At 40.0% G+C, this 12,500-nt stretch overlaps 1 protein-coding gene across 1 annotated transcript in view; it reads left to right on the top strand.

The window, feature by feature from the left end:
• The window catches only part of srms (src-related kinase lacking C-terminal regulatory tyrosine and N-terminal myristylation sites), a gene marked incomplete at both ends in the record, with an annotated part of 23,395 nt that overhangs the window by 5,852 nt on the left and 5,043 nt on the right, over positions 1 to 12,500 (top strand). The window contains 2 exons of the mRNA XM_080733009.1: positions 438 to 604; positions 11,838 to 11,985. Coding sequence (XP_080589135.1) covers positions 438 to 604; positions 11,838 to 11,985 — 315 coding nt within the window. The remainder of the gene's footprint in view (positions 1 to 437; positions 605 to 11,837; positions 11,986 to 12,500) is intronic.

Below are 12,500 nucleotides of genomic sequence, written 5' to 3'. Positions count from 1 at the left end.
TATTTTCACTACTTCTTAATTATATATATTATTTCTTTATTTATGGAATTTCTTAGATTTATTTGTCTGTTTTAAAATGTATAAAATTACATATTTTCTTTTTTTGAATTTATTTATCTTTATGTAGGAAAGAAAACTTGTATTTTTACTCGAGTCGTGACCAATAAAAATTGGTCTGTGACCCACAAATGGGTCCCAACCCAGTGTTTGGGAACCAGTGCTGTAGCACATTGGTTCTCGAAGTGGAATCTAGGGACTCTATTGACCCATACAAGTCTGTAACACTGACCAAATGGACCTGTTTCAGTCCATTTGGTTGCATTTGTATGCTGTCAGAGTTAAGGGAGACCTTGGAATTTAAAAGTTTGAGAAACACTGCTCACTGCTGTAGCATGTCATAATGACGGGTGGTCTGGTCTCTCCTCTGTCCTCTGCAGCCAGGAGCGAGGGGAAGGTGTACCACTTTAGAATCCAGCGCTCTACCATCGGGGCCTACTTTGTCTCAGACAAGATCTCCTTCGCCACGCTGGGAGAACTCATCTCCTACTACCAGAAGAACTCCCGCAGCCTGGGGGTGGCCCTGGAAGAACCATGCGCTCAGCAGGTGGGTCACGCACGCACGCACGCAGGCACGCACAACACACACACACAGAAAACTACGTCAGATATATAGATATCATATCTGTCAAGCAGAACCCTTGTCCAAAATTGTTGTGTTGCAGAAAAAAGCACTTGTGCTTCAGTAGATAATAACTTCAGTAGTTATTGTTTAGTCACAAGCTATTGTTAATATTTTTCTTTGGTTGAATATTTAAAAAACCCACAGAGTTGACCACCACAGACTTTAAAAATGGCGTGCCTATTTTGGTCATAGTCATGCGAAATGTTTAAAACAAAATATTCAATAATAATAATAATACATGTGATTTATATAGCACTTTTCTGAGTACCCCAAGTTCTAAGTCGCTTTACAAGTGTGTGGGGGGGAGAGGGTAAAAAGCCACTAGCTCGCAACGCATCGTGATGCGACGTGTTGTAAGCTTGTATCTATCATTGCTACTTTTGCGCTACACTGTCATACAACAAAGTAGGGCATTCATTTATAAAAAGATGAAATATAAGTCAGGAGATTCAAGGTTTCAGCCCAACAGTGATGAAATGAAGAATACCAAAAAGCTGGGCTTTGCGTGTGCTCCAGCACTGGTCTGGGTATATGTGTGTGTGTATGTTCAACAGACATGAATGAAGTCACCTTGCATATCGGGCACACATCGCAAACAGGCACCCTCACAAGTCACAACCACTGTCTCAAATGCACGTACACACAGAGAATCACATGCGTGTAAATGTACTTTAGCACACTGTAGAATGTGCATTGTGCTCACATGCACAAGGCATGCACACACACGCACGCACGCACGCTCGCACGCACGCACGCACGCACGCACAGCACAGCACCAACAGGAGAGCAGACAGTGTGGTGAAGTGTGAGTGTTTATTAGACTGAGTTTTACTTACAGGGACATGTCATAATTATGACTCACGCTCTCTCTGCTCTCATTAGGTTTCTGTCCTGGCACTTTAGTTAATCAAAGAGGCAACAAATGAATATTGCTCTCCTCTGTTTGATTCAATTCAAGTTGCTGCAGTGTCCTCATGACTCAGCCAGTTTGTACATCCAGCGTGTTGGCCCAGTCTGGGGCGGGGCAATATGGACAAAAGCAGATATCACGATTCTTCTATTACCTCGCTATCGATATAGTTTTTTTGTGATTAGTATTTTGTTAGATATTTTACAATACAACAATCTGCAAGGCTGACACAGAACAACACAACATAACAAATAACCAAATACCTACACAACAGCACAATCAATACAATAAACAAAGGGGACAAAACAACAGCAACAGAGAATAAAAGGATACAGTATTGGGGGCCAGCCTGTAGTCTGTCATTACAAGCCATAGATAAATAAATCTGTCCCACTTCAGGTGGAACTGGTCCATTCTGCCCTACATTGAGAAGGATACCCGTTCATATGATGCTGTTCTTATTAGTAATTTATGCCACTCTAAAATTGATGGTATGTGGACTTCCATAGTTGGACTAGCAGTCTCCTACCCAGCATTATGGCTGTTTGGACCCATTCCATGTATGTATATGAGGTTATGTCTTTCAAAGTGTAGGGATCTGCCAATATAAATAAGCAGATATCGAAAAGGAATGCCTTGATCAACAATTCTCTGAATTAGTGATGTCAAAAATGGACCTTTATCAAAATCGATTATTCTATTGCAATATTCGAATATTATTCGAAAATCGAAAATTAATTATTATTATTATTTTTTTATTAATTTTTTTTTTTTTTTTTTTACTGGATTTCAATGCACATTTACCTATGTACAACATGGCTCTTCAGGTAATTGGTAGCCTAACTACTACTCTTCATCTTTCTTTTTAGTGTGCCAGTGTACTGTTCACCTAATCTCTCAAGAACAGATTCTGTGATGCTTTACAATACAGAGGGCACTGTTTTCCCTTTTCTTTGATTATGGCCACCAAGTACCAAACAATCAAGCCTGAATCAATCACACCTGTGTCTGAGACAGGAGGGGAGTGTGTAGCAGGCAGCTGCCACTCTGCTGTGCTCCTTCACTCTACACAGTTTACAGTTGGTGCTGGTGTGAATAATAAATCAATGGCCATTTACTATTATCATTAATACTATTGTTAGCCTATATTCTATATTTTGTTTGAAACTAACTAACTAAGCCAAAAAATAGTATTAAAAAAAAAAAAAAAAAAAAAAACGAAAAAAATAATAATATTTTTTTGATTTTCGATTATGAAATATTAAAATCGAATATTGATTAATGGAACGAATATTCGAAAATCGATTATTCGGTGACATCCCTACTCTGAATACAATCATGTACTGCTATCCAGAAGTCCTGTACCTTGGGGCACTGATAAGACATGGGTCAGCTTACCTTCATCCAAACACTTCCAGCATCCTGGATCATTCTTAAGCTTTGCGCTGTGTAGTTTAGAAGGGGTCCAATACATTCTGTTGACAATTCTTTCTAAACTGAATTAACCTAGTGAAACTATTGCTTGACATGTTGTGCTTTGAATTGCATAGTACGTTGACATGTTCTTCTTCTGTGACTGTAGTTCCAATGTCTCTTTCCCATACAGTTTCAGGGCACTGTTGGTGGTGTATTTCTGCAGCAACATTGAATTGTAGAGTGATGCTTTGTGACCCCCTACCATATCTTGCGATAATAAGAGTCTCCGCATTTTGAGGGACCAGGGCACTTGACACTGACACTGTTCTCAACACACACGCACGCACGCGCGCACGCACGCACACACACACACACACACACACACACACACACACACACACACACACACACACACACACACACACACACACACACACACACACACACACACACACACACACACTGACAGATCCTGTCATAGACAGCTTGCCTTCTTCAGAGCCACGCTGTAATAATTAGTGGCTGTACATCTGTGGCTTTCTGTCACTGCACAAGAACTCTGGTGCTGATCTCTTCACACACACAGACAGACAGACAGTCAGTCAGTCAGTCAGTCAGTCAGTCAGATAGAGATAGACCCTCTTCTAGACAACTAGACTCCTGCAGAGCGAAACCGTAAAAAGTCCAACCTAGCAATTGAGTCATTACATTACAGAGAAGTGGCAGTTTAATGGGCCATGTGTTGTCCTCTATATTCATGGATTACAGTTTAAAAGCGGCATATTTGGGGCAGAAGTAATCAGATAATTTAATTACATGGAACATTTGAAGATCAAAAAAATAAAAGAGAGAAATTAATTAAATAATAACCGTTTTTAAAGCTGTGAAAAGAACCAGAATAATTAATTCATATGGATGATAAAACTAACAGACAGAATTCAGAGGATAACCAGAGGGTATACATGTGCATGTTTGCACAATTATCCACTGTAGAAATGTAATATTTTCTGAGATTCCCAAAGAACGAACAAACCCCAGGAGACTGTGACTAAAGCATCACAACCGGGCCTTCAGTGTTACACAGTAAAATGCTGAGTATTTCGGGTCCATATGGTTATTTTTGTACACTATTGTAGTTAAATTATCACAGAGGATTTGACAGTGTACGTCTAGGTCCTGCAGTGCGGCAGAAGAAGCCCCCCCACTGTGGAGTATTTTTAAGTCAAGGATTAATACACACAGGGACTCGTAGTGTACCGTAGAAGAAAGAGAAGAATCCTGTCTCTGTCACTCCTAAAGGAGACCTAATCTCAGGGGTGTCGCACCAAATTCTGGGCCCTGGGTACAAGGATTCACTGCGGGCCCCCCATGAATGTTCTTCATAGGGGGAGGGGGTTTAACCCATTTAGACTAGGAACGCATTATTACGCATTATATTGTGTTTTAACTAGCGAGCTTGTAGATCTGCTATTTTTGAAAAATCGTGAATATTTGTGCTTTTGAAGTCTTTGAATGTTTTTGACCCGATTCTATAAATGTCTTCTAAATCCTCTGCATTCGGTGCTTGTATATCTGTTATTTTTCAATAGCTAAAGTATAAAATATTAAGGCCCCTCCACCTTGGGCCCTAGTAACTCAGTCCCACTTTTCCTCCCCCCCCCCTTGTGACGCCCCTGCCTACTCTACTGTAATTAAAGGGATTCTTACAGGTTACTGTGGTGAGTGTGACCTGAACTCAGGAACACACAAGAATTAATGTAAAACATAAATTCAACATAGTACATGGATGGACACACACGTTTCATATACCTGTAGTGTTTGTTTACAAGAAGAGACCTGTTTGTTATGATCTAGATTAGAAGCTCAGGATTGTAATGTAGGTCTATATCCTGGGGTGAAACTCTTTCAGAATGGATCCTCTGTGTTTCAGATTAAAAACTTTCAGATAAAGTTTTAGAACACCCACTCCGTTATTTTCAGCTTCTAAAGCCTTCTCTTTATATGTTTTCTATGATCCTGACCGGGGCCCGGTTTTCGCGGAAAAATTACGTCATCATACACTACCGGCCAATCACAGGGAGGGTTATACACTGCCGGCCAATCACAGCGCATCTTGAAGTGGGGTCGCTATCACAATAGGGCGGCCATATATGTAGGAGTCTGTGTGTCTCAAGCCCCCAGAACCCAGGGCTAGATTTGAAGCAACCCCGATGGTGGCCAAAGTTGGAACTGCAGCCTAAACGCGCATTGGGCCCCGCCCCCCCCAGACAATCCTTCCTCTGAGCGGAGAGCAGCGTGACGTCATTTTGGCCCCACTAGGTACTGGCCAATTTCCCCCAGAATGCACCTGGATTAGCTACATGCTAGCACGTAGCCGTTGCTTCAAAACGCCACTGAGCACTTGCATTGAAATGATAGTGGGGGCGGGGCCGGTCCGCTCTCTATTGTTTATATACTCTATGGTGTGTCTCTATACTCGGGTGAAGGAGTCTGTTTCTCCGGAATGCCTGGAACCAGGGACCCCTCTAAAGATAGATCTCGGCGAGGTGGAGGCAGACGCGGGGGTGTGAGGCCCGGTCCGCAGCGAAAAACGGCCGAAAGACGCGGACGCGACCGTGGTTTGCTATAGAGCTACTGACCACTAGTTGAGCAACTTACACAGTATAGCTTTAAATCCTATATTCTTACTATGGCTGAACGTTTGCTTATTTTTGCAGAATGTTCTCCTATTTTTTAAGAAAGTTTGTCTATTTTGGTCAAATGCCAAGTTGCCAACTGTTATCCTATGTAGGGCTGTCACAATTATTACATAATCGTCTAATCGTGATTATTTGACATTATCGCAATTATTTTGTCATAATCGTCATAATCGTGAATGTTGAAAAATGTCAGAAATAGTGGAAATAGCAGATCTACAAGCTTACAATGCGACGCGTTGTGAGCTTGTAGATCGGCTATTTCCACTATCAATGTTATTTTTTAAGTAGTAAGTTGTCAAATATGTCAGTAATGTATTTGTATATTTAGGTTATGTGTCATACAGTATCTACCATATGCAACTTCAAAGCCTAAAAGCCAAACAGAAATGTAATTATCAACGACAAATACACAATTAAATCGTTAATCGCCAATTATTTGAGTGACAATTAATCGTCATGTAAAATGTCATATCGTGACAGCCCTAATCCTATGTTATTTAATTTGACATAGAATGTTATTTTTTTGACAAATATTCATTTCACATACTGTACTATGGCATGCCCAGAATAGTGCACGAGGGCTCACCGTAGTTAATTATGTTTTACACCGAAGGGATTCAGTTTTCAGTGGGCAGCAGACCCAAACACTGCATTTTTTCAACGCATACAGTAGAGACCTACCTGTTAAAGGACTGTAATTATGAAGCATGAGAGGAAAATGTGACGGCTTATGTACAACTTGTAAAATCACTGTTAGCAAAGATGCGATGCTGCTGTCCACAGGGACTCAGTGAGTGAGCAGCTAGCTAGATGTAGATCAGTGCCACTTTCTGCCAGCCATTGTACAGTATTGAACTTGGTGTACAGTTTTACACGCTCACTCTATTGTATATTATAGAGCAGGGGTCTTCAAAGTTTTCAGGCCAAGGACCCCTTAGTTGAGAGAGAGAGATGAAGCAGGGACCCCCACAACATGTTAATAGATTCCATATAGTTTCATCGTTTGACAGCACGATCATCAGTGCATTTTGGATTCATGTTAATGTGTGTTTTCAGATATTTAACCACTTGAACCGTCAATACTTAATAAACTATCTCTGTGAGCTTGTAGAGCTGTTTTTTTTGGCTAAGTTCTGGCTAATATGGATGGTTAATATAAAAAAAGGGGGGGGGGGGCAGTTTCTATCACACAAAGATTTGGAGGACCCCCTGTAGTAACTCTGAGGACCCCCTGAGGGTCCCGGACCCACTGTTGAAGAACCCTTTTATAGAGACAATGTTAGTTCGATTTTGTTTCATAAAGTATTTGAGGTAAAAATAATGTTTAATTAATCTTAATTGAGTTGCTAACTTGTTCACGTAATTGATTTGTTGCAATAGAAAGGAAGAGTGTGGTATAGTTTCAGATATATGGGAAATTATAACAAATGTCAGAGTTCTTCAGGTCCTGTAGAAGATCCACATTGGATCCTAACAGTAGGCAGGCATAGGCTTGTTAGCAGCCCTTCGCCGTTGCTCTAGCAACTAGCTTGGATTTTAATGTCACCAGACGCATCGGTAGGCACTAGGCAGAGATCTCCCATTGTCTAGCAACGGGAGACTAGTTTTGGTTCCTTTGTGCCTGAATAATAAGCTGTAAATTGTATAGTACCAGTCAAGACCATCAACAGCAGCTATGACAGCAGAGTTTTGTCCATATTTGAATCGACATAAAAAACAACGCATGGGTACCCGAGGCTAGAATTGACATAATTATATCCTTCTGCACACGGTTGCATGTGATAACAGTTCAGTGCACGAGTATGTGATGAATATATATACTATAGATGACCTCCCGGGCATTCGTGGTATTTTATCATATACCCAGGCCATAGGCTTATTTAGCCACAAAGACAGGGTGAAAATAGCATTTTGATCTATGTAGCAATTATCAGGCATCTCCCTCCCAGTTCTTTTATCATCCCCCTCTACCAGGGCAAATACATGTTGTGTATGTGATAAAGTGTTTATGTGTTAATCTATCCATTTGTAACTCAGAGTTTGTACAAATGTACTGTACAGTACACCCCAGCGTTACAAATGAACAGTGAGGATAATATTGTGTGGTCTTTGGAGAGAAGAGTTCAGTGTTTGGTTCAGTGATTGGTGGCTTTTTCTTTCTTCTTCCTTGCAGACCAAAGTGTGAGGCTCAGTTACCATGTGACCATGGACACAATCTGAAGCTACTCGCTAAAACACATGCATTCACATACCTCACACCCACAACAACACTACATTACGCTACACACACATACATACATACAGTAGTGCAGTGTAACCCATACAACTGCACACAGCGCACTTATACATGCACACACTTACACACACACAAACATTTACGCTCGCACGCACGCACGCACGCACGCACGCACACACACACACACACACACACACACACATTCATCTGACGTTATGAACAACGCAGACACTTACTGTACGCGAACATAGAAATGCACACATACCCATACAGCAAGTACTGTACATGTGCATACGTTACTATGATCATTCATCCCATTTGATTTCATTTCAAACTTTTTATATTTCACAAATGTTGTTGAATCTGTTTATTTCAATTTAATGTTTTAAATGCATCATTTTGATTTTGATGATTTATTTTTAAATATAGAATATTGTTATTTATTCCAATCACCAGAACAAAGATTTGTTATAGATTGCTTTGATTTATATGAATTCACTTTTAGCTACTTGTAGAACCTTTTTTCCTAAAGCTATTGCAAAATAGCCAATAGCCTTTTGTCTAGCAAGGAACACTACCTGATTCCACTATACAGTGCCACTATTAGTGCCACTATACAGATTGTACTACGTATTTAACCACGTAAGCCCTATACACATTGTTGTATGACGAATAGCTGAAAAAGAACACCTACAAGCTCACAACGTGTCGCTATGCAAAGCATTGAGTGAGCTTGAAGATCTGCTATTTTCAGATATTTTTTATTATCTTCACTTACAGTATAATTAAAAAATGCTTACAATATGGATAGAAGTGGTTAAATAATAGTACATGAATGTCATTTTGTAAATCTGATGATTTACATCTTATTCACAATACACTGAGATACTTGAAAAACCTAAACATTTAAAGTAAGCAAAGACACTTTCATGTTTTTCCAGATCACAATGGCTTGTCATTGTCTTAACTTGTTGATTGCTTGTTGTGATCTCACTTGAAAATCATTCATTTCATTCATATTATTTATTTCATTTTATATCAAAAGTACTTAATCATTAGAACATGTTGTGATTTTTTGTTCAGGAATAAATTTGATACATAAAGTTTTTGATGTCAGCTCCCATTTATTCATACAGGAGAACTTTTTTTTCATCCATCCATCCATCCATCCATTCATTTGTTCATTCATACATTCACTCACTCACCCACACTTATTCAACAATATTGACAAACACTAGAAAGATGCAAATATGCGAAATTATGTGGTTGCCCTGACGCGAGTTAAGAGGAATCGCTGGGAAATGTATTCTGTCTTACCATTTGTCACTTTAATGCCCATATATGGATATCTCTATCTGTCAGTCCTTATTTCCCCATCTGTCTGTCCCTATTTGAGGGGTGCTAACCATTCCGTCCTTGTCCCTTTTATGCCCATATATGGAGATCCCTGATGTCATCAATATTAAGCCCATATCTTGGAATGCCCATATATGGATATACTGTGTCAATCTCATGCGGTCTATGACATCAGACATCATGTCTGTCATCTCCATATTTGGGAAAAGAAACATTTTTGCATTTTCCAAGTCTATGGAGAAAATTAATTCACAAATAAATTGATATCAATTAAACTATAATATAATATAATCTATCTCTTAGCAAAATGCAAGCAGACGAGTCCCATAGACATAGTAGGCCTATGGCCCAAGTGCGTGCCACCAAAACAGTGGGAGGAGTATTGTGGCAAAATAAAGTGTATCCGCAAAGATGGAAAGAGAGAATAAATTCGGACTATCGTCTGACACTAATTAAAATTGGATACATGGGGAATGTATCGACTGTAGTATATGCCCAAATGCATATATAATTGACTAGGCATGGTATTTTAAAATGTACAATCATCAACATTATAGAATAATGTGCTTATTGTCAAAACAGGTCGCTGTTGCCCCACCGCCTCCGCACACCCACCAAAAGAGTGCGATTTGACATTAATGTTTGTATCTAGTTGACATAACCGCTAGTATACCCAACACTAGCGTTGTTGGACACTCATGTTTTGCTGTACATTTTGAAAAGACTTCTACAGCTCCACAAAACCTGACTGTATACCGAGCACACAGACATTCATAGTTTTTTGCGCTCCAGTCTTTTGACATGTGTGTGTGCACATGTAGGTGGCCCTGGGGAGGTTGGGATAGTGGTTAGAATGACTGCAGCATAACGCAGGTTCCCAGATTCAATCTCTGCTGCTGCTGTGTCCCTGTCTAACTGACACTGAATCTGCTCGCTCAGCACTAAGTCCTTCTGAATAATGGCATCAGCTAAATGTCTGGAATAAAATATCATGTCAGATATACTCCTGTGCATTTAGTATCAAATACCACTAAAAACCCCCCTCTGTCCTATTTCTCCTGTTTCTCTCAGTTGTCCTACACCGCAATATGCTCAACAAATTAACATTGCCATTGTACAAATGAAACAAATGGACCCGTAAGCGTCCATTTGTACATTTGTTACAAATTGATAATGAACACAGAGGAATTTACTGTGCACTAGACCCTGCAAAGGCTAGCAGCAGAAAACGTTTCTTGTTTTTTTTAAATGCCACTAGTCAGCACTTTGCTTTAGTTGTTATATAAACAAAACGGATACCCCTTAAATGCTTGGCGAAAGCATATTACCATCCTCTGTGGCGACGGTAAAATCCAGTGATAATTCAATGCAGCTAAGACTGCTCTGAGAACAATATTTGTGACACGGTATGAGATGAAAAATAAAACGGCTCTGTCAAATGAATCACTTTAAAATGACCAGTCATGAATTTTGCTTTGTAAGCTGTCCCAATTGTTATAAATGATATGGAGCCGTCTTCAAGCTGTGCAACCTTTTAGCAGGGACTTTTCTTAACATTTTATTGCAGAATTCAATTTCACAGTCTTGGTGTGTTGGAAAATAATTTAGATTTCACTGTTTCAAGCTTACAATGTGTTGCGCCGCGCCGCGTTGTGAGCTTGGAGGTCGGCTATTTTCGATTCTTGATTTCTACACAGAGAGGGCAATTCTTTCAACATAAGATGCTGAATTCAAGTTCACAAGAGCTTTTTTTTGCATTTCTTTCACCATAGTAAAAACTGCATTCATGGTCTAGAGGAGAGGGCACCTTTTACAGACAGATAAAAGGGCAGGGGCTCAAGCCCCCTTTGATGTCTATGTGTGCACGTGCCTGTTCTAATCCCAACGGAGAAAGTCAGCAGAGAGATGAAACGGAATATTAACAAGGTTTAGTCAGAATACTAATGAGGTCAGCCTGAGTTACGACGGGATGTAAATGCTTTATAGGATCAGGATGAGCCAGAGCGTGTGTGTGTGTGAATATATTACACTCTTGCTTGACTTATTTTAACTCCTACTGTATGTGCATAATGTATTGTATAAGGAGGTATCATGAGATGAGATGAGATACACTTTATTAATCCCTGAGGGGAAATTGAGGAGTATCAAACAGTGTAACAGAAACAGAGGAATACCGTGTTGATTTGATATATTGGGTTCTGACTTCATGGTCAATGCCAAATGTAAAACAATATTGAACCAGCGCCAGAACCAGTGAATTTGATTTGTTGTCGTTTAATAATTTTACTGTTTGGATTATCTCACAGTTTTCATGATGTTTACCTGTTCTGTGTTATCTTGTGGATTTTGCCTTTGGTACCTAGATGTACTAACATCATCTATAAATAAAGCACACAACAAAAAAATCCACTCAGGATTTTATAGGCAGAACTGCACTTGTTTAGAACCTCTGGTCATAGTCCACTTTATTTAAAAGAAATGGTTGTAAGAGTCTGACACTGAGATGACATCTGAACACACCGTTTGGTCTCTGTGCAGAGGGAGCTGTTTGACATGGAACCCTGGGAGAGGCCGAGAGAGGAGTTCAAAATGCACCGCAAACTGGGAGAGGGACACTTTGGAGAGGTGTGGGAGGCCGTATGGACCACTGAGAACAAGAGAGTGGCCATTAAGATGCTCAAACAAGGTATGGAGAAATTGATGAATTGGAGGGAGGGAGGGTGGGTGATGGATGGATGGATCTATGGATAGAATTGATGGATGGATGGGTAGATAACAGTAGATAAGATGGATTAGATGAACACATCGTCGGGTAAAAACCTTGTATGTCCAAAACCGTTCGTTTTGTATGTCATTTAAAAAATGATTTAAACAAGTGAAAATAGCCGATCTACAAGCACACAACGCCTCGCATCGCGAGGCGTTGTGTGCTTGTAAATCTGCTATTTTCACTAGTCTTGTGCAACAGTCTTATGTGATGAAGCAGGGCTTTACTTTACGAAAAAAACATATACATTTGAAACTTGGAGATATGAGGTTTCTGCCCGACAGTGACGGCTTTTCCGAACGCCCATCATTTCAACCGGAGGGTTAGCGACTCACTCCATGGAGGTTAAGGTTAGGGTGAGGGTTAGAGTCGGGTGTCGAAAAGATGAACGTAGTAACAGCGACACGCTACCGACAGTGACTATATACTGTATA

The sequence above is a fragment of the Nannobrachium achirus genome (genome assembly GCF_963921795.1).
Source record: "Nannobrachium achirus genome assembly, chromosome: 9".
NCBI lineage: Eukaryota > Metazoa > Chordata > Actinopteri > Myctophiformes > Myctophidae > Nannobrachium > Nannobrachium achirus.
This window is presented reverse-complemented; position numbering and strand designations above follow the sequence as displayed.